Consider the following 24,069-nt stretch of genomic DNA (forward strand, 5'->3'; position numbering starts at 1 on the left):
CACTTGTGTGATTTATGGAGGAGAGTCCAGAGGTCCTCAGCTATAGCACATACCATCTCTACTTAGATGAAAGGAACAGGCAGATTAGAGCAAAAACATATCCCTTGCCAGCAGTATCAGTAGAGAAAATTCACTTATCCTCCCACCTTCCTTGTGAGGGAACAATACAAAGAATGTGCTGACCAGCAGTTAAAGCACCTCTACAAGATCAGACATAAGCCTTACACAGGATACAGTAGTAGCAACATTATCAGTTTTACTCTGAAAAGCAACATTTAAAAAAACCAAAAACATCCAATTGGGAAAATGCTTCATTTTGAATTATCTGTCAATTAAACAGCACTTTTGTTCATGTGACAACCCCTTTAAAATAAAACCACCATTTAAAATTTCAAAATGAAGAAAATCATAATGAATATTACAGATGCAATTATGCTTCACTTTCTCCAGCAACCAGTCTTTGAACTTCTTCCTCCAAGATGGGAACAATTAGATTATCTTTGGACATCAAATTGTACTTCATAACAAATTTGGTGAAACGATGACACAAGAAAGTTTCATTCTGCAAAAAATAAATAAAATATAAATAAAGCAGAGCTATTAGGATATCGTGTTTTAAAAATAAAAAAAATCATAAATAAAACATTACATAGTTCAATTTAATGCAAGGTTATATGGATGTAAGGCTCTATCGAGGCACCAAAAGGTCTATATTTTGACTCCATTCACTACTGCCCAGTTCAAAATCTCTAAATGTCTTTGTTCTCGGTCTCTGCATTTTGTAAATTAGAGCTGCTGACTGATAATTGTAAAATAGCCATATGAGGATTTGTTTTTGAACGACAAGTTGTAGTTGTAAAGGATAACATTAAAAAAATAGGTGATGTAAAATAAAAACAAACAATTCTGCCACTTTTGGGTTTTCGTTTTTACATCATTCATTGTGGAGTAAAAAATCATGGCGACATGATTCTTCAGGTCAGTACGATTATGGGGATATGGATAGACTGTTTAGATTCTTTTTATATTTTAATGGCTAAAAAAATATTTTTTTTTTACATGGAGACCTTTAACTTTTTTTTGTAGATCTTGATATAATCATATGCCAATTACCAATTACTCAATCACTTTTCCCTATGCCATAGAGAAAGGGAATATATGGAAACTGGAGAAAGGTGGAGGTAAATTCGTACTGCCAAAAGGCACAAGGTGCAGAAGGAGACTGTAGACGGTCCTTGGAAGCAACATGCTGAGAAGCTGCGAGATGACCATGAAGGTGTGCTTCGAAACAAGTTGATAAATAAAAACCACATTGACATCTTTATGGTCTCCTACTGCATCTTAAACTTTTGGCAGCGCGGATTTACCTCCACCTTTCTTCAGTTTCCATATGGTATACAGTTTGTCGATCTGCAGCAGCCAAGTTTTTCAAGCTAACACATGGGTTGTGCCTTTCACAACCTTTTCAGGTGAGCATTTTTCTCTGCCTCTGTTCCTCATTTTAATTCAGCTAAGACCATATTGCGCTCATTATCTTTCCAGTTTTTATTACAATCATTGAGAAAGGAATTGAGTTTCATAGCTATATATGTTGCAAAAAGACACGGGTCCATAAAGTTCAACCTTCCTCCATCAGTTATACATTCTTTAGCACTAGATTATTTATAGCCCACAATGACATTTGTTGTGAGAAAATCATCCAGCCCTTTTTTAAATGCTGTTATATCGGCCATTACTACTTCTTGTGGTAAGTAGGATATTCCACAGTCTGACTGCTCTAAGTGTAAAGAACCTTCTTCCTATTTAGCTGCCGGAATCACCTTTCTTCCACCTGTAATGAGTGCCCCCCTTGTCCTTTGTAAGATCTTTGGAAGGAATAAGTCATGTGCCAGTCCTTTGTATTGGCCACACAAGTATTTATTCATATAAATGAGATTTCCTCTGAGGCATCTTTTTTGTAAGCTAAACAAGCCCAACTTTTCCAACCTCTCATTATAAGAGACCTTCTATTCCATGTAATCTAATAGCCCACTTTTACACTAACTTCAAAATATCCTTTTAAAATGTGGAGCCCAAAACTGGATCCCATATTCTAGATGTGGCCTTACAAGTGATTAATAGAGTGGTGCTAATAAATTGGAACCACAGGATATTCTCTTTTTCTTTTTTTAAACACACACCCTAAAATCTTGTTTATTTTTGTGGCTGCTGCTTGACATTGAGTGCTGCTGCTCAGCTTAATTATAACCAGAACACCCAAGTCCTTCTCCTGTTCTTGATATTCCCAAATATATCTGGTTTACAGATATTGGGACCCAGCAAATATTGTCAAAGAATAAGATATGGATGCATAGAATTACTGGGAATGGTGACGGAAGAGCAGTATATACTGTGGAACACTTTACCAATTAAGAAGGAACCATTAACCAGGAACCACCATCTGCACATACTGTATATGAACTCAAATCTGAGCTGCTGTTTCTGGAACTAAGTGGAGCTGATAACTGATATATGGACTACTTACTTATTCTCATCGTCAAGGATGAGCAAGAGCCCCCTATATAAATAATTGTCATGCTTTACAATTTAAAAATTGCAAAATAGAAAATGGGCCTATGCAGGGATAAAATAAAGTTCTGCTCCTTCAATGCGAAGGGGCTAAACATTCCAGAAAAAGGAGACAAGTGCTGTATTCCAACCACAAACAACATGTCTCAGTATTAATGCTCCAGAAGACACATTTTAGAACAGGAGCCATACCCAATTGCGTGTCAAGGTATTACCCCAAGTGGTTCCATAGCTCCAATTCAGACTCTAAATGTAAAGGGGTAGCTTTTCACAAATCCTTCATCCCTCAGGTCTTAGAATTGCTAATAGACACTGAAGATAGATACATATTCTTGAAAGTATCATGGGCTACACGCAAACTTGTCATTGCTAAAGTTTATTTTCCTAACCAAGGTCAACAGAGGTTTGGCTCAGAGTGCAAAAGGCTTTTAGAAGGGTTCGCGGGCTCCTCTCCTGTGATACTGGGAGGTGACTTCAACCTCTCCATGAACCCCACAATGGATGTCTCCTCTGGTAAGTCTTCCTATCCTTCTTCTATTGTAAAGAAACAGTTGTTCAACATGAGATAGGCCTATATCTGGAGGGCTCTTCACCCAAACACTAAAGACTCTAGATTTTTCTCACAGATTCACAATATAGCAGAATCGACTATTTTTTTTCTCATAATTTATTAGATCTCCTAATGGAGGCAGAGGTGGGGTCAATATTGAGCTCGGATCATGCTCCAATATTTTTCTCGATTCCATTAGAATCTTACACAAGATCAGGCTTTTCATGGCGCCTAAATGAAAACCTGCTCCAGGACTCTATGTGAGTCAGAAGTGAAACAAGCAATTAATTTCATGATCGACCACGAGGGAGACCCACCACACCTTCAATTAAATGCAAAACTTTAAAGAGTATCTTGAGAGGCATATTTATATCCCATAGATCAAGTCTTAAAGAACGAGAGGCTGAAATAGTCAAACTCTCTTCACAAATCTCCAAACTTGAAGCACAACACAAACAAGACTTATCTGTAAACACTTTCTCCCACCTCTCTACAGTTAGGCAAAAGTTACTTTCAGTAATAGACCAAAAACGCATTGTCTTAGAGAACGGGTTAAAAGTCGCTTTTACAACCTGGGCAATAAAAGCAGCAAATTGCTAGCCAGAGTGTTATGCTCTTGCAACCCAAACTTGTATTCCTTTTATTAAAAACTCTGAGGGGAAGAAGGGTCATAGTACGAGAGACATACTCACGAGCTTTATTGACTACTATAAAATCCTTCTATAATATCGCTGGTTACTTTAAGGATCTACCTCGAAATAAAATTCAATCTTACATACGATTAAATAGGTTGCCCGAAGTGCCAAAGAAGACATCAGATTTGGGAAAAAGACTTCACATTAGAAGTTACTACAACCATAAAAGAATTAAAACAGGGGAAGAGTCCTGGCCTCGACGGGTACACTGCTGGTTTTTATAAACAGTTCTCAGACCTGTTAAAGTCCCATATTCCTAACTATGTGTAACTATTTCTTCAGGTGGTACCTTCCCAACCCAGGTTCTAGCAGCTCGTATCACTGTGATCCCGAAATTAGGAAACGATCCATCAATATGTAGTAGCTACCGTCCCATTTCCTTAATTAATATCGACATTAAATTATAAGCAAAAATGACCTCAAAAAGACTGTCACCTTCTTCCAGGCCTGATAAATCATGATCAGGTGGGTTTCATTTCGGGGAGAGAAGCGAGAGACCACACCATAAGGACTATCTCGCTATTAGATGAAGCAGAGAGGGGTGGGGAACCCATGTGTATCCTGTCGATCGATGCTGAAAAAGCGTTTGACAGGGTACACTGGGAATTCATAACCGAGACGCTCAAAGGAATCTGTTTAAAAGAAAATATGATAAGTAGAATAACTGCTCTATATACACTCCCATCTGCACAAGTCAAAGTTAATGGTTCCCTGTCAGGCTCGTTCCCAATTCGGAATGGTACAAGACAGGGGTGTCCCTTATCTCCCTTATTATATATTTTAACTATGGAGTATCTAGCAACGGCAATCCATAGCAACCCCTCGATTAAGGGAGTGAAGCCCTGATCTGAAGAATATAAATTAGCATTATTTGCTGATGTCCTCCTAGATATTACGTCCCCGATTACTAGCATACCAAACATTATTTTGGAACTACACAAATTCAGTTCTTTGAGCAACTTTAAAATGAATTCCCATAAATCTCAGATGATGAACATCTCACTACAGCAATCATTAGTGTCTCAGCTGTGTGCATCCTTCCCCTTTAAATGGCGCTCTAATTCGATCACTTATTTAGGCATAAAATTAACTGCCAAACCATCCCAGTTGTACGATGCAAACTTTAAAAACGCCCTAAACAAAGCAGGGCTTGATCTGGAGAAATAGGATAAACTACAACTATCTTGGTTCGGCAGGATCAATGCCATTAAAATGAATCTTCTCCCGCGTCTTTTATATTTTTTTTCAAACAATACTACTATTTCTTCCAGCTTCCTTTTTCTCCAGACTCAATAAAGCAATAATTAGATTCATTTGGTCTCAAAAGCCCACGTTTATCTTACTTTTTGTTAAGTAGATCCAAACAGGTAGGTGGTGTGAGCCTACCGGACTCTTGATATACGAGTAGTTATGCCTCTCTGGGAACATGCATTTTAGACTTATTTCAGCATGGTGGTAGCAATAAATGGGTTGGCTTGGAAAGGGATTTGTCCAGCTACGACCCCTTGGTGGTCCTCTGGACCACGAGGTCTGCAGGAGAGGGAGGGAGATCCTTCCCCTTCCTCACCAAAAATCTCAACCTTTTTCTTAGGAAGGGCAATAGATCTTTACACTTATCATCCATACCAGGCCCTTTAACACCAGTTTTCGACAGTCCAGCTTTTCCAGCAGGTTTTAACAAAACGATCTTCCTAAAAAAAAAAAAAAAAACAAGACTCACACCCCATTGTCTATGATTTTATAAATCAATCTTGAATGAGACCATTGCAAGACATCTACCTCGGAAGAGCCTCCTGCGGGTTCTTGATTTTTCTATGAACAGCTAAAAAGTTACATCAATTTGTTAACTAAACAGACATTCTCAGACCTCTCACTCCATTTGAAACCCTTTGCATATCTAGGAGCCCTATGGACCACGCCATTTCAGCACTTTATAAATGATATCAAGAGAGCCAACCAGCTCCACAAAATTTTCCCTGGTTTTTAAAAAATGGGAGAGAGACCTCGGAAGACCTTTACCACTAGAGGATCGTTCCAAAATTCTTTTGTTCACGTTTAGGTCGTCTCTATGCTCAGTATCACAGGAGAGAAAAGTTTTAAGGTTCTTTCAAGGTGGTACAGATGTCCTGACACCATTCACTCTATGTACCCCACAACTCCAGATACTTGTAGGAGGTGTCTTGAAGACAAAGGTTCATATACACACATCTGGTGGTCATGTCCACTTATCAAGAATCTGTGGATGGCGATATTCGATCTCTATAATAAGCTTTCAATACATAGAATTAACCCCACAATAGCGGTGGCTCTATTATCGTTAAGTGAGGTCTCAATTTCCAGATTTAAGAAAGGCTTGCTTACACATTTCCTCACAGCAGCTAGGAATCTTATCCCGAGGTATTGGAAACAAGACAGAACACCACCACGCTCGGAATTTGTGTCCGAACTTAACATTTATAGAATGGTACTCTTGATAGGCCAAATAGAGGGAAACTCAGACAAGATTTATAGAACGTGGGCTCCGTGGTTCGCCTTTAGAGAAACCCAAGATTAAAATACTTGGCTGAATTGAACTTTGACATGCGATGGAGAGCAAACAACATTCTGTTCTCTATTTTAGTTCTATCATATTTCACAATTGGTCATCTCAATTAATAAAGTGGCTTAGCCTCGTCTGGGGCAACCTGAGCGGCCTTCTCGGAGGAGAGATTCAACAACGCAACCTCCCACTCCCCTCTACCTACCCCCGCATTTCCCCCTTTCTAATATTCCCCTCTTCCTCTCACCTCTTTTCACTTTACCTCCCTCTGAGGTTACTTTTCTTCTTATACATCATTATGTTGACATTACTGTTCTAATCTAGAATATTGATAATTCTGAATTATAAGTGTATCCAATTGGTTATCTAATTACACGTGACAAACCGTGTTTTTGATTATATATGTACAACCAGTAGGAATGTAACATTCTTTTTCTGTAATTGTTCTTCAATTAATGACTGTTAATCATTTTTCGATAAAGTCTTGATTTACGAAAATGGTCCTACGCAAAAGTTTGGGCAACCTTGGAGATTTGTGTGCTCAGATAACTTTGACCAAGGTTTCAGACCTCAATTAGCCTGTTTAAGTTACGGCTTGTTCACCATCATCGTTAGGAAAGGCCAGGTGATGGAAACTTCGCAGCTTTATAAAAACCCAGCCTCCTCTAACCTTGTGCCAAAAAAACACAACAATGGTTTCTTCTAAGCAGCAGCCTAGAACTCTGAAAATGAAATGGTGGAGGCCCACAAAGCTGGAGAAGGAGTTTTAAAGTTGTCCTTTCCTCAGTTCAAAATTAAATTAAGAGATGGCAGTGAACATCAACAGTGGAGGTCAAGATAAAGTCTAAGACCAAGCAAAATTTCAGTGAGGGCTGCTCGTAGAATTGCTAGAGAGGCAAATCAAGGCTCCCGCTCAACAGAATGACCTTCAGAAAGATTTAGCAGACTCTGGAGCTGTGGTACATTGTTCTATTATTCAGATACACCAGCACAAATATGGCCTTTATGGAAGAGTTATCAGAAGAAAACGTTTGCCCAATGTCAGACACCAGGGACGACACCAATTATTATTATTCGCTGCCACCACCCTGACCGACTGACTGGGGATCCAGCTTTCTGATCACCCTGACGGGTTTGGGGTACATTTTCCCCACACCTCTGACCGGCTATGGCTACCTTCCTCCTATACTCTTGACAGACAGGGGGACAAACCTTTCTGTTACCTTGCCCGGTTGTGGGGCCTACCTTTTCACCCGTCATTGTTACCTTGGGAGCTGTGCTCACTATGGGGAGCTAAGACCAGCCATGTCACAGTCCGTCATGACACCAGTTGGCGGCACGGGACCACTTTCCCTATGACCCCCGTGTTTCTCCTCATTCTTTATCATCACCTCTGGAGCCGTGCTAGTCATGGGCAGCTACCATGACCATGTCACTATCTGGCGTGACACTGGTCACCTGCGCGGGACAACCTGCTTCCTGATGTTCGTGCCTGCTCCCCTTCCCCATAGCACTTATACTGGCTCGCTTTAAGGGATCCTCAGCAGCATCACCCTACGGGGTGAGGTGGCCGAGTTCCCCTTTACCACAACACACACTTTTATTATACATCACATTCACATTTGACAGTGGCAATATATGACATATCAGATCTGGGAGGGTTGTCAGGAATGTATCGAGCAACCAACCGTCCCAGATCAGTTCCCAATAGCACATTAGTGGGGACATTCTCCGACACCCTCACTTCCCTTAACCCCCCCTCCCCGCACCCCAGTCCAGGAAATCGCTGGGGCCATCGGTATGGGACAGTGAACACCCCCAAACCTGGTGACAGGGTCTTCCCAGGAATGAGTTCTTCGGGTAACAAGAACTCAGGGCGGATGAGGGTGCGTTCTGCGCCAGTGTCCTTCAGGCCAACAGTAACTGGTTGTAAGTTCTCACGGGCACGGTCAACCGCTTCACCCACAAAAAGAATGGCTGCAGTAGGCCCCGGTGCCTCAGATGTGGGGTCCATCTTCTGCCTCTCTGGGCAGACCAGGCTGATGTGACCCGTTTGGTTACTAGTACTTACGGGAGTCAAATGCAGGCCGGGTGCTGGAAGATGAGGCAGGACCCACTGAGGGCCGGCTGGCTGGAACACTGGGGGTGGCTGTCGGCGTAGCTCCTTTCCAGCTGGCGGCGCTAGACTTCTGCACCTCTGGTGTGCAGTTGGCCTCATAGGCAACTGCGATCTGGGCTGCTTTGGCGGCCTCTTTTGGCTCCCGGTCAAGCACAAACTGTCTCACCTCCACAGGGCAAAGAAGAAACTGGTCCTTCACCATCAGATCCTTTAGGTCCTCGAAGGTGGTGACTGACAGTCCCTGGACCTACTGCTCAAAGTTGGTCCTGAGCTCATCCACCACATGTGGTCCACGTTGGAGGGCTCTGAACTTCTTCCGGTAAACCTCCGGAGTCAGCTAGTACTTTATCAGGGCCTGCTTGACGGCCTCATAGTCTCCATCTTGGTCTCAAGGGAGAGAAGCAAACACCTCCAGAGCTTTTCCTCTGAGCCCTGGAGTTAAGCACCTGGCCCACTGGGCTTCAAGCAGCTGATACAGTCTGCAGGCTTTTTCAAACAATATATGTCCAAGTCCCCATCCTTTTCCACCACAGGGAAATTCTCAGGACGGGGTTTAAAACAGTTGGCACTGTTGGACTCATGGGTCTGTGGGGAGGATGTCTGCAGCTGGATTCGGGCTAAATCCAGCTGGTACCGCTGCTCATCTTGCCACTTTCGCACAGCAGCCTCAGGGTCAGCTTGGGCCTACCGCTCAGCAGCCTCACGGTGAGCTTGGTCCTGTCACTCCTCTTGGTCAGCTTGCTCTGCTCGCTCCTGGAATTTCAGGATCAGCTGCAGTCGTCCATCACAGTTGTCTGCGACGAGCTGCTCCAAGGCCATCGGCAGGTCGAGGTCCACACTACCCTGGCTGCGGGTATGGCTGGCAATCACTGGTGGGACCCTTGCAGCAGAGCCATCCGTGCTTTGGCTGGCCGCCCCATCGTCAGGGCTCTGCTGTAGGACTGGCTCTGTGGCACCTTGCAATAGTTCAGCAATCAGTTGAGCCTTGTATTTGCCTGTGGGGTCAATCTGTCGCAGCTCACAGAGGGCAGTGATAGTGGCCTTCGACTGCTGGTGATACCATAGCCATCATTGCCAAATAAAAGTTAAGGACAGAAAAACAAGAGAAGGGAGGGGATGCAACTGCTACAGATACAGTAATGTCCCAGATAAAAATATTAAAACACTGGAGTCTGATTTGTTAAAACTTTGCACAGAGTGCAAGCTTTCAGTGACGGAAATGATTGCTCAATCCAGCCACTGATGTTCTATAATATCCCACCGCTGCCTCCAATTTGTCAGGGATTCGGCACACGCACAATCCATATTACTCACTACGTAGTTATCAGCAAGCGAGCAGTGAGCGTATAGCGTACACACCTCCGAATTCCAACGCATGGAATATGTGTATATGCCCCCGTACGATCACTGCCAGCTTCACGATAACCCAATTAAGATTATTCACTGCCACCACCAATCAATTCTGGCCGACTGGACGCCTCATAGGTAGTGTATGGCTTCGGGGGCGGAACAATTACAGGACAGAAGAAACAGAACTATTAAATTTTATATTTAATCCAAAGGGAGGCAGTGTTTGTGAAAAAAATATACTAAAGGTTTTACAAAGGGGGACAATACAATACAGAATATACAGTTACACAAAATAAAAAGGGATTAACAGAAGAAACTTACTAGACAAATCGCAGAGACGATTCAGTTTAGCTGGAGGGAGCCGCTCCAATGGACAGTTATCGAACGGGAACGGTGCTTACAAAATATGTATCTCCTGGAATGAGTACGGACCCATCTTCAGTTGGATCTTTTATGCCGAAGGGGGGCCCTGCCCACACACTCCCCTCTGATGACCTCACGTGGGCTGGTCTCCACCCTTCATGGTTTTAATAAAATTTCTAATTTCTGCAATAACTTCGCTGGTTGATTGCAGAAGTTTGCAAGTGATAACATTTTTTATTACAAATTTACCTTTCTTTAGAGACCAAACATGACCTGACTGCTGTCTGTTATTTGGTACTTTTGCGTTATAGCTCACTGGTGGGGGCGTACAGATATGGAAAAATATGCGTATTGTTCCTTAGTTAACCCCGCCGCTAAAAATGTGTGTCCAACCACAATCAGAATTATAGAACTTCCGATATTCCATATTTCATGTTGGAGCCTGCGAGACTGCAGATTTAACACATATGCAAATGGGGATGTGTGGGGTAGGGTAGATTTCCTTTGAGGCTTTCTTTCAATCTTTGGCCCCTGTGTTCGGGTGTCTATTTATCACAGGTCTCTGCTAAGATCTCCATTTGTATTGTAATTAGCCTGGAGAATTGAGTTTACCACCTTTTTTGTACACAGCTATATGCATAGTAGCAACTGGCTAGAGTGAGCTCTAGCTCCTTGTAGGATAGGGGAGGGGGAATGAGGGGTTTGGAGGAAGATGGATTCCAGAGGAGAAATTCCTCATATTTTTTATGACAGCCACCATAACAAAAAAGTTTAATCAAGGATTTTTAAGGTTTTAAGAAAAAAAAATCAGTTGCGCTATAAAATGTTTGCTTAGACTTCAGCTTAAAGAAGGGAGAAAAATTCAAATCCGCCTAAAATCTGTATGGTTTCTTTATCATAAAAAATGCTCTCTTCTACACCATGCAATACTTTAAAATTACTATACATACCTCATATTCATCAAATGTTTGTCGATGATGGAAATATGCATGAGAAAATATCCTATAGATTCTGCGGCATACGGATCCTAATTTAGCCACAGAAGATTCTTTTATGCTAACCCTGTAAAAAAAAAGAAATTTTCTTTTAATATAAACAATTGGTACATTTAGATATACGTTGAATATCAATATTCTTTGCTGATCTGCTGGAGTGGTAATATCATGTCTATAGTGTTTGTAACGGCTGCAGTTAATCACGAACCTCAGTGCCTCTGCCAACAGACTGCACGAGCCACTAAACCCACTGCTTAGCTGTAGCTTATGAGTTTTGTAAATATGATGTCATCACTGTAGGCAGGCAACTAGATTACAAGGGATGGAAGGCTTCCCATATGATGAGAGGTTGGAAAAGTTGGGATTGTTTAGCTTACAAAAAAGACGCCTCAGAGGAGATCTCATTTATATTTATAAATATATGTGTGGCCAGTACAAAGGACTGGCACATGACTTATTTCTTCCAAAAACAATACGAAGGACCAGGGGGCACTCATTATAGGTGGATGAAAGGCGATTCTGGCAGCTAAACAGGAAAGGGTTCTTTACAGTTAGAGCAGCCGCACTATGGAATGCCCTACCATAAGAAGTAGCAATGGCAGACTGTATAACAGCTTTTAAAAAAGGGCTGGATGATTTCCTCAATACACATAACATTGTGAGTTATAGTTAATTTAGTGACAAAACGTATAATTGGTGGAAAAAGGTTGAACTCATCAAACTGAAATCATCACACTGCTGTGCTCTGACTCCGGACTGGGACTGAAATTCAGCCCTGGTATTTTCAAGAACACAGGCCCACTTCTTTTAACTTCGGTAATCTATGCTTTCTAGATAGTGGAACTACAGCTCAGCAGCATACAATGAAAATGATGTGTATAGCTAACAGCCACTGAGTTATGGCCAGGGCTGTGGAGCTGGGATAAAATGGACCGACTCCTAAAATATATAATAAATTGGGTACAGTATTTCAATGCAGTATGTGCCGAATATTTTTTTATACGATTTTGGGAAAGGGTTTCTAATGCACTATATAAGAGAGAGTAGAGAATGGTAAGTATTCATAAATTCAGTAAATAGCAACGTGCACCAGATGGAATGTGTAACAATAGTTATCAGGACTTGCTTACCCTTACGCGCATTTCGTGTGATAGCTTCTTCCTCTCTGAAGAATAATTACCATTCTCTACTCTCTGTTATATAGTGCATTAGAAACCCTTTTGATATCTTGTGGTGGGGGCTCTTTTATGTGATTAATGCAGTGTATCCAGCATTAATTGAATTGCTACCTGCATGCTGGGCGAGTACCTGTATTTGTCTGACATACTTTGTGGGTACATAGTATGACTCCACTAAAGGGATTTGATGAGTAAATAGATCTATACCACACAACTGAATGATCATATGTCCTGTATAAGTTTTATATTTGCACTGAGCACTTTACAATAACCCATATTTGGGAATTTATTATAGTGTTGACTACATACTACTGGTATACTGCATGTTTCCACCAGAGGGCGCTAAAGATTAGGGAATTAGATATCTATTTTTAATAGCCTATATGTAATGTATAAATTTTGCATTTGCATAGAGCACTTTATAATGACCTATACTTAGGAATTTGTTGCATAGTGATCCTATACACAATAATCTTATTGCACTGGCAATACTGAGGTGGTATTGTATCCTTCCATGTGGAGTGTGTCAAATCATACATGATAATAACAGGATTATTCTCACCAGGACTTGTTCTTTGGCTGTATGTTCTTTTTTGCATTTTATTTAATGTTTTAACTTGTTTGTTATTGGTATACTAGCAGCCTGAGTTTCAAAACAAATAAGTTTCGGAAGCTAGAAATAAGTGTGCTCTACATAATAAAAACGAACTCAAATTACCCATGTCTATTCACTTTCAGCCTTTTTACACGATAAACAACAAAGTTGTCATAATTAATAAATTAGTAAATGGCATTACGGAAAGAAAAAAAAAATAGAAGATTACAGAGACGTTTGCGAATTCAAAAAGTGATTTTCCCACGGCAGATCGCGTGGAAATCTCTGTATTCTGCTCCTCTGGCCTACTTAAGTAGACGTATGCATGCCCCCCCTCATCCCCAATCCCGGCACGCATGCCCCCCCCTCATCCCCAATCCCGGCACGCATGCCCCACCCCTCATCCCCAATCCCGGCACGCATGCCCCACCCCTCATCCCCAATCCCGCCACGCATGCCCCACCCCTCATCCCCAATCCCGCCACGCATGGCCCCTTATTCTCAATCCTGGTACGCATGGCCCCCCATCACTGCACAAATTAAAAAAAAAAAAAAACACTTTACTTATACTCAGCTTCCTTCCTCATCTCTGCTCCAGCGCTGCGTCCTGTCTGCCAGCAGCTCATGTCAGCCTCTGAGTAGCGCATTACATCACTGCCATACGCCCTCAGATGCCGAGGTGAGCTGCGGGGATATTCACTCCTCTCCACACCGGGACTATGTGCATAGAGAGGAGTGAATATGCATTTTCTTTCATAGCGGGCACTGTCAATCGCAGCCGCAGCTCAGCGCTCCTCTGTGCCCACTATTAAAGAAAATGCATATTCACTCTTCTCCATTCCCATGGGCGTGGAGAAGAGTGAATATTCATTTAACTTTAGCAGCAGGCACACGTGGTAGCTGCTGCAGCGGCTACTGCCTGTGCTCGCTCCTCCGCCGCCACAACCCCCCTCCACCTCACCACTATCCACCACTAGAACATATATACTCGAGTATATACAAAATATATACAATAAATGTGCTGAAAAATGGTACAATGTCAGGTGATGTTTTTCTCGGACTCACCTCAACATTAAGCTCTTTATGTAGTAAGATAAGTAAAAATATATGCTTATTAAAGTGTTTTTGAATTTCCTCTTATTCTTGTTCATATGGGAGGCTCTTTTTTGGTTTATTAAATACTGACCAAATACTGATAGTGGGGGCATGGCCTAAGCCGCATATCCGATGTGTTGTTAAGAAATCATCTTTTATTATTTAATGTAAATGAGCTCTTCCAGGCTATGAGGAGGACGCTGTCGGGGAGATAACTGCGCCTCCTGAGCATATTTTACATGAAGGAGGAGTTACCAGTGTGAGACATGGAGACAGGAGAACTGAAATTTGTCTTCTTGCAAACACATTTTTGCAGCTCTTGATCTCTGCTGTATTATAATAATATTGTAACCCTGTCTGCCTGTGAGCTGGAGGCTGGAGCTGAGAGGAGCCTGCAGATGTGTCAGGTATAATCACACACAGCTCTGCAGTGAGATCAGGAGAGCAGAGAGCGGCCATTACACATCACACTGGGAACTCCTCCTTCATGTAAAATAATCCCTGGAGGCGGAGTTATCTTCCAGGTACAAAATAGAATTGATTAAAGCGCTTTTCTCTGCAATCAGACCTCTGCTATGGGCCATACCGGTATGTATAGATTTACTTTTCTATACCCTGTATGCCCATAGTAGAGGTCTGATAACTCCAAAGTGGTGACAGATTCCCTTTAAACTTGAAGCAATAAAAAATGAGATTAAAGAACGTGAAAGGGACAAGTTTTTATGAGATAAATCAGATTTGGACTTGGATCTAATATTCACATGGAAGTCGCAACAAAAATTCTAGACGCAAAACAAGAGGATGCAGAGGAAGATAACACCCAAAAATGAATGCTGAATATTGGACCACAGATTCTGGATCTGATTTGAGTCCATCAGAGAAGTCAGGACCATCTGGACCAGGGACAAACTCATACACAGAGGGCCAAAATTAAAAACTTGGACAAAGTAGCGGGCAAACCTTATTATTTATTGAAAAAAATGTTTAAAATTAAGGATGTTTTTCCTCATCATTCTTTACAAAACAGTGAACCCACATAGTCAACCATACAGAATCGTGAGGCCCACATAGTCAACCATACAGAATCGTGAGGCCCACATAGTCAACCATACAGAATCGTGAGGCCCACATAGTCAACCATACAGAATCGTGAGGCCCACATAGTCAACCATACAGAATCGTGAGGCCCACATAGTCAACCATACAGAATCGTGAGGCCCACATAGTCAACCATACAGAATCGTGAGGCCCACATAGTCAACCATACAGAATCGTGAGGCCCACATAGTCAACCATACAGAATCGTGAGGCCCACATAGTCAACCATACAGAATCGTGAGGCCCACATAGTCAACCATACAGAATCGTGAGGCCCACATAGTCAACCATACAGAATCGTGAGGCCCACATAGTCAACCATACAGAATCGTGAGGCCCACATAGTCAACCATACAGAATCGTGAGGCCCACATAGTCAACCATACAGAATCGTGAGGCCCACATAGTCAACCATACAGAATCGTGAGGCCCACATAGTCAACCATACAGAATCGTGAGGCCCACATAGTCAACCATACAGAATCGTGAGGCCCACATAGTCAACCATACAGAATCGTGAGGCCCACATAGTCAACCATACAGAATCGTGAGGCCCACATAGTCAACCATACAGAATCGTGAGGCCCACATAGTCAACCATACAGAATCGTGAGGCCCACATAGTCAACCATACAGAATCGTGAGGCCCACATAGTCAACCATACAGAATCGTGAGGCCCACATAGTCAACCATACAGAATCGTGAGGCCCACATAGTCAACCATACAGAATCGTGAGGCCCACATAGTCAACCATACAGAATCGTGAGGCCCACATAGTCAACCATACAGAATCGTGAGGCCCACATAGTCAACCATACAGAATCGTGAGGCCCACATAGTCAACCATACAGAATCGTGAGGCCCACATAGTCAACCATACAGAATCGTGAGGCCCACATAGTCAACCATACAGAATCGTGAGGCCCACATAGTCAACCATACAGAATCGTGAGGCCCACATAGTCAACCATACAGAATCGTGAGGCCCACATAGTCAACCATACAGAATCGTGAGGCCCACATAGTCAACCATACAGAATCGTGAGGCCCACATAGTCAACCATACAGAATCGTGAGGCCCACATAGTCAACCATACAGAATCGTGAGGCCCACATAGTCAACCATACAGAATCGTGAGGCCCACATAGTCAACCATACAGAATCGTGAGGCCCACATAGTCAACCATACAGAATCGTGAGGCCCACATAGTCAACCATACAGAATCGTGAGGCCCACATAGTCAACCATACAGAATCGTGAGGCCCACATAGTCAACCATACAGAATCGTGAGGCCCACATAGTCAACCATACAGAATCGTGAGGCCCACATAGTCAACCATACAGAATCGTGAGGCCCACATAGTCAACCATACAGAATCGTGAGGCCCACATAGTCAACCATACAGAATCGTGAGGCCCACATAGTCAACCATACAGAATCGTGAGGCCCACATAGTCAACCATACAGAATCGTGAGGCCCACATAGTCAACCATACAGAATCGTGAGGCCCACATAGTCAACCATACAGAATCGTGAGGCCCACATAGTCAACCATACAGAATCGTGAGGCCCACATAGTCAACCATACAGAATCGTGAGGCCCACATAGTCAATCATACAGAATCGTGAGGCCCACAGTCAACCATACAGAATCGTGAGGCCCACAGTCAACCATACAGAATCGTGAGGCCCACATAGTCAACCATACAGAATCGTGAGGCCCACATAGTCAACCATACAGAATCGTGAGGCCCACATAGTCAACCATACAGAATCGTGAGGCCCACATAGTCAACCATACAGAATCGTGAGGCCCACATAGTCAACCATACAGAATCGTGAGGCCCACATAGTCAACCATACAGAATCGTGAGGCCCACATAGTCAACCATACAGAATCGTGAGGCCCACATAGTCAACCATACAGAATCGTGAGGCCCACATAGTCAACCATACAGAATCGTGAGGCCCACATAGTCAACCATACAGAATCGTGAGGCCCACATAGTCAACCATACAGAATCGTGAGGCCCACATAGTCAACCATACAGAATCGTGAGGCCCACATAGTCAACCATATAGAATCGTGAGGCCCACAGTCAACCATACAGAATCGTGAGGCCCACATAGTCAATCATACAGAATCATGAGGCCCACATAGTCAACCATACAGAATCGTGAGGCCCACAGTCAACCATACAGAATCGTGAGGCCCACATAGTCAATCATACAGAATCATGAGGCCCACATAGTCAACCATACAGAATCGTGAGGCCCACATAGTCAACCATACAGAATAGTGAGCCCCACAAAGTCCTCCATACAGAATAGTGAGCCCCACATAGTCCTCCATACAGAATAATGGGTCCCACATTAACAGCTTCCCGACCGCCCACTGTACATAAACGTTGGCGCTTGCTGGGCTCCGTGCCATGGCAATGTTTATGAACGGTTGGCAGTCTCCCAGCGCTCAGGACCCCCTGAGCATATGGAGTCCGCAAACTATTCTACAATAATTTATTCTCCAAGAGTCAAATAGCGCTCCGTCCCTCCCGGGTCTCGCCGTATGGCTAAGCGGTACTGTACAGCCACATATGGGGCATTGCCATGCTTAGAAGAAATTGTGTGACACATTTGGGCACCATTTTTACCCATTGCCCTGTGTGAAAATGTAAAACCTGGGGCTAAAACAATTTTTTTGTGGTAAAAATATTTTTCTTCACAGCCCAATGGTACAAATTTCTCAGTCACATGTGGTGTCAATATGATCACTGCACCCCTAGATGAATTCATTGAGAGGTGTAATTTGTAAATTGGGGTCACTTATGGGGGGGGGGGGCTTTCTGCTGTTCTGGGACCTCAGAGGCTCTCCCAGTGGGTCATGTCACCTGCAAACCACAACAGTAAAAGCACTGTATTATGGCGCTTCTTCCCTTATGAGCTTTGCAATGTGCCTGAAAAGTAGTTTTCGACCACCAATGGGGTATTGATATACTTAAGAGAAGTTCTGTAACATTTTCTCTTATTACCCCTTTTGAAAATTGCAAACTTGGGGTCAAAGCAACATTTTAGTGGAAAAAAACAGTAATATTTAATTTACTCAGCCCAATGTTATACAAGTTTGTGCATCACCTGAGAGTTAAAAAATACTCACTACTTCCCTAGATGAATTCCTTGAGAGGTGTAGTTTACAAAATGGGGTCACTTGAGGGGGTTTCTGCTGTTTCGGCATGTCAGCGACTCTTCAAATGTGACATGGTGTCTGCCACTTATCCCAGCCAACATAGCACTCCTTCCCTTCCAAGCCCTGCACCAAAGGAGTAGTTTTCCACCACATATGGGGTAACAGCATACTCAGAAGAAATTGTACAACAGTTTTTGGGGTCCATTTTCTCCTTTTACCCTTGTGAAAATAAAAAATTTGGGGCTAAAAGAACATTTTTGTGAAAAAAGTTAGATTTTTTTATTTTTACGGCTCAATATACATAAACTTCTGTGAAGCACCTGGGGGTTCAAGGTGCTCACCACACATCAGGATAAGTTCCCCGAGAGGTCTAGTTTCCAAAATAGTGTCACTTGTGGGGGGTTTTTCCCACTGATTAAGCACATCAGGGGCTCCCCAAACGCGACATGGCGTCTGCTAATTATTTAAGCAAATTTTACATTCAAAAAGTCAAATGGTGCTCCTTCACTTCCGAGCCATGACGTATGCCAAAAGAGTGGTTTTCCCCCACATATGGGGTATCGGGGTGCTCAGGAGAAATCGCACAACAAATTTTGTATTCCGTTTTATTCCTGTTACCCTTGCGAAAATTAAAAAATTTGGGTTTAAAGTAACATTTTTGTGAAAAAAAGTTAAAATGTTCATGGTTTTCTTCCACATTCTAAAAATTCCTGTGAAGCACCTGAAGGGTTAATACATTTCTTGATTGTGGTTTTGAGCACCTTGAGGGGTGCAGTTTTTAGAATGATGTCACTTTTGGGTATTTTCTGTCATAAAGGCCCCTCAAAGTCAGGTGTATGAAGAAAAAAAAAAGGAAAATTTCAGCCTACCATACATATGCCATAAGGGTCCACTGGTGCACAGAAATCATTGGTAGCAAATCCAGGGATGAGAAGCAGTAAGAAATAGATTAGAAAAACTCCAGCACCTTCTCCATATCCATCACAAGAGATGTAAAGTTAAAACGTCCATTTTATTAGTTCCATTAAAAAAGCGCCATATGTAAGGCAGACCTTACGTGTTTCGAACCAAACAGGGGTTCTTAATCATAGATTACATTGCTATAGTTAAAAGACATATATATACATATGGACTAAAAACAAAAGAGAAAATAGGATGGAGACCAACAAAGAACAGGAAGTTCATTAGTGAATGAAAAACCTCCTGAGGATAATTGCTCAGTAATATGCATAAATTAAACTTATGTGCATGGTATGCTAGCAAATTATCTACACCATTAGAAAAAAGTATCAAAAAATTTACATTAGATCATTGCGAAAATTGAGACCATTGGGAATGCGAGAGTTAAGTTTAAGAATCCATGAGCTTCTCTGACTAAGAGAAGCTTGCCTCCATCTCCTCCATGCATTTGTCTTTGCACCTTATCTATACCAATAACCTTAAGGCTGTGTGCCCACGATGCGTTTTTTAAGCATTTCCGCAGCGGCAAAATCGCTGCAGAAACGCTTGAAAAACGCATATTAGGCCTGCCATGTTCCCCAATGATAATCCACATGTGCTGTGCACATGCTGCGGAAATTTCCGCTGCGGATTATCATTGCGGAAAAATACGCAGCACTACCAATTATTTTGCGGAAGCGCGGCGTTTTCGCTGCCATTGACTTGCATTGAAATGCATGGATTACACATCACTGCATATGTAGATGCGCATTCCACGCGTTTCAATGTGCGGATGGTACCCGGGTCTAGAGGACAGGAGACTCCCCTCCGGACCTGGATACCATAGAACCTGTGAAAAAAAGAATAAAATAAAAAATAAATATTACATTTACCTTCTGATGGCCCCCGATGCGCTCGTCCTCCCATACCGGCAGATCGCGGTGGACTGAAGGACCTGCGCTGACGTCATAGTCATGTGACGGCAGGTCCTTCAGTGTAAGACTGCGGGGGCCATCGGAACGTAAGTATAGATTTATTTTTTATTGTTAACCATTCTTTAAGGTCACACTATATAAATCCATGCCGTTTGCATGGATTTATATAGTGTGACCAAGTTGTCAAGCACTTTTCCAAGTGATGCTAAAATCGGTTGGAAAGCGTTTGTCAACCCGCATGCGGAAATGCATGTGAAGAAAGCTTCACATCCGCATGTCCCTGGCAGGAAAACCGCATGTACAATCCGGATGCGTTTTTTTCTGCCAGAGAGATGCAGAAACGCTCAGGAAAAATCCAGAGCATTTCTGCATCGTGGGCACATAGCCTTAGGCTGTGTGCCCATGATGCGTTTTTTTTAAGCGTTTCTGCAGCGGCAATTACGCAGCAGAAACGCTTAAAAAACGCTTGGTAGAAGGCCTGCCATGCTCCCCAATGATAATCCACATGTGCTGCGCACATGCTGCGGAAATTTCTGCTGCGGATTATCATTGTGGAAAAATCCGTAGCACTGCCAATTATTTTGCGGAAGCACTGCATTTTCGCCGCCATTGACTTGCATTGGAACGCATGGAATCCGCATCACTGGATCTGTAAATGCACGTTTCAATGTGCGGATGGTACCCAGGTCTGGAGAGGAGACTCTCCTCCGGATCCAGGTACCATAGAACCTGTAAAAAAAAAAAGAATAAAATAAAAAATAAATATTATACTTACCTTCTGATGGCCCCCGGTGCACTTGTCTTGTCTTGCCGGCAGATCGCGGTGGACTCAAGGACCTGAACTGACGTCACTTAGTCATGTGATGTATCACGCGACGCTGACGTCGGCAGGTCCTTCAGTGTACCGCGAGCTGCCGGCAAGCCGAGACGCATCGAATAAAGACTCTGGGAGCCATCAGAAGGTAAGTATGATATTTATTTTTTATTTTTTAACATTCTTTCGGTCACACTATATAAATCCACGCTTCACATCTGCATGTCCCTGGCAGGAAAAACGCATGTACAATCCGCATGTACAATCCGCATGCTTTTTTTCTGCCAGGGAGATGCAGAAACGCTCAGGAAAAATCCGGAGCATTTCTGCATCGTGGGCACATAGCCTAAGTGAGGAAAGCAGTGAAAAATCAGCAAAATGTTTGCCGATTCCTGACATGGAGGACTCACTGCATTAGGATTCGGAGTCGCTCCAGCAACATGCTCTGCAATGCGTCTTTTGAGCATGCGGCTTGTGCAACCCACATAAAAATTTTTGCAAGATGTGCACAGTGCTTGATAAATTCCATATGTACTAGAGCAATTAATAAAGTGCTTGATATTATATATTTTGCCTGCACTGTCAGTAAATGTCTGGGTCTTAAACATAAATTTGCAAATGTTACACTTAGTGACTCCACATTTATAGGATCCAATAATATGAAGCTATGTGTCTGACCTTGGGCGTTCGGTGGACAAAAAACTTTGGGGAGATAATAAATTTCCTATATTGGGGGATTTTTTAGCAACAAAATTAATGCCTTCCTTAAAGATGTGCTGAAGTGCTTTGTCCTGATGTAATATACAAGCATATTTCCGAATTAAATCTGTAATAGCCTGATAGTCTGTACTATAAGCTGTGGAGAAAGTAACTTGTTGCTTATTTCTCTTACATACCGTGTTATTCTCCTGTAAAGATGTTTGTGTTTTGTGAAAGGCTATATTACGGGCTCTGCAGATATGTGTATTTGAGTAGCCTCTATGTTTAAACCTGCGCTTCAATATGTCACATTCATGAAAATAGCTCTCATCTGTAGACATAGACGTCTGGCTCTAATATGTTCACCTTGTGGTAGGTATTTAATAGTATGTGCTGTGTGACAGCTGTTTGCCATCAACGTCGCATTGCCACTGGTTGGTTTTCTGTACAGACATGTATGGATGCAATTATTGCTGCGGTCTCCAGTTTAATATACATCCAAAAAGACGGTCTCATTGTGACAGATGTTAATGGTAAATTGTAAATTAAATGTATTGTCATTTAAAAACTGTAAAAACGTGGATAGCATACAAAGTGCCTCATCATCAGGGGTACGCCAGATCATGATGACATCAATGTATCTGGCGTACCACCTCATGTAAGGCAAAAAAGGATTGTCAAGAGTGTGAATATGAAATAATTCCCACCAAGCTAGGAATAAATTAGCTAGTGATGGGGAAAAAGACGCACCCATGGGGCAACTGCAGGTCTCCATTAAGGTAAAAAAAAAAAAAAAAACTGTTTTCAAGTAAGAATTGTATCAAATTTAATATAAACTCATATAATTCTTTTGTATAGATTGGTATGGTTAAGGTGATAGGAGATAGATTGTAATGAGAGATGGTGCGGGATGCTAGTGTATAATGACACAATATCTGTGGTAACCCATCTATCATTACATTCCCGCTCAAAAGATTTCACAGCAGATAATAAATGCTTGCTATCCCTGATATATCCTGTAGTGGCCAAAACTATAGGCTGTAGTAGCTGATCCATCCATGCTGCAGTTCTTTCAGTAAGTGAACCAAATCCTGCCACAATGGGGTGGAATGGGGGTGGAAATGTTTCTTTGTGCAGTTCAGGAAGGGCGTGCAGTATTGGGCACACTGGTGACTCAGTTAATAGATATTCATACAATTTTTGATTAATGAGTCCCTTTTGCAAGCCTCCTCTTAGGATAAAATCCAATTTTCCTTTTACGTGATTAGTTGGATCTTCTGCTAGTTTATTAGGTTTTTACATCCGATAGCATGGAGTTAATCTCTCTGATGTATAATGCCTTATCAAGGATTACAAGAGAGCCACCTTTGTCGGACGCTCTAATAATAATATTGTCATTGTTTTTTAACAATTTCAGTGCTTGTCGTTCTTTGGTGGTCAGATTATCCGTTGTGACTGATTCACTATCCAGTATATTTATCACCTCTCTTTCAATCATATTTTGAAAACTGTCCATCCCAGGTGTTCTAGAGGCTAATGGATAGAATAGTGGATTTGGAAACAATGTTGCGAATGAGTCATTTGGCATATCTGTTACAAAATCAGCATCCAAAGATTCCAACTTTTTACTGATATTTGTTCAAGTAAATTCCTAGATAGGTCAATGGGAGGTGCTGTGGGGAAAGATTGATCCACAATGTGTTGTTTTTTATCCCTGTTCGCTACAAAGAAATGTCTCTTGACTGTCAAAGATCTTACAAATCTGTTGACATCCGCAATAGTTTCAAATAGATTTGCTCTAGTTGTAGGAATAAATTTATTTCCTTTGCTTAATAACCGTAATTGAGACAGAGAAATAATATTCGTAGAGAGGTTAACTACAGCAACCTCCTCATTGTTGATTTTCATTTTAATTTTCTGCTTGGATACCTCCAATTTTTTTGCAGATTTGTGTTTCCTTCCCGCTCTATGAAGCCCCCGTTTTTTGACAGGTTTCTTTTGGAAATATCAACAATCTGTAAATTCTCCTGCTGTATCCAAATCAGCCTGTGGAAACCCAACCTGTTTTTTCTTATTTGGAGTTTTCAGTTTTGATGCTGGAGTCTTTTTAAGGATTGACTTCGGTTTGTGCAATTTCTAGGTGTAGACCTGGTTAGACTCAATCTGCACAATCACGAGCAAATTTTTTTTTGGTCTCCATCCTATTTTCTCTTTTGTTTTCAGTCCATAAATTTATATATGTCTTTTAACTACAGCAATGTAATCTATGATTAAGAACCCCTGTTTGGTTAGAAACGCGTAAGGTCTGCCTTACATATGGCGCTTTTTTAATGGAACTAATAAAAT

General features: G+C 42.1%; 1 protein-coding gene across 1 annotated transcript in view; it reads right to left on the reverse strand.

Annotated features, from left to right (window-relative positions):
* Positions 1–403: 403 nt before the first annotated feature.
* Positions 404–24,069, reverse strand: part of MOB4 (MOB family member 4, phocein) — an 84,663-nt gene continuing 60,997 nt past the window's right edge. The window contains exons 7-8 of the mRNA XM_073647854.1: positions 11,135–11,246; positions 404–562 (exon numbers count right to left, since the gene is read on the reverse strand). Coding sequence (XP_073503955.1) covers positions 431–562; positions 11,135–11,246 — 244 coding nt within the window. The 3' untranslated portion in view covers positions 404–430. The remainder of the gene's footprint in view (positions 563–11,134; positions 11,247–24,069) is intronic.

The sequence above is a fragment of the Phyllobates terribilis genome, unplaced genomic scaffold (assembly GCF_046119375.1).
Source record: "Phyllobates terribilis strain yellow unplaced genomic scaffold, ASM4611937v1 Scaffold_9__5_contigs__length_417890890, whole genome shotgun sequence".
Taxonomy (NCBI): domain Eukaryota; kingdom Metazoa; phylum Chordata; class Amphibia; order Anura; family Dendrobatidae; genus Phyllobates; species Phyllobates terribilis.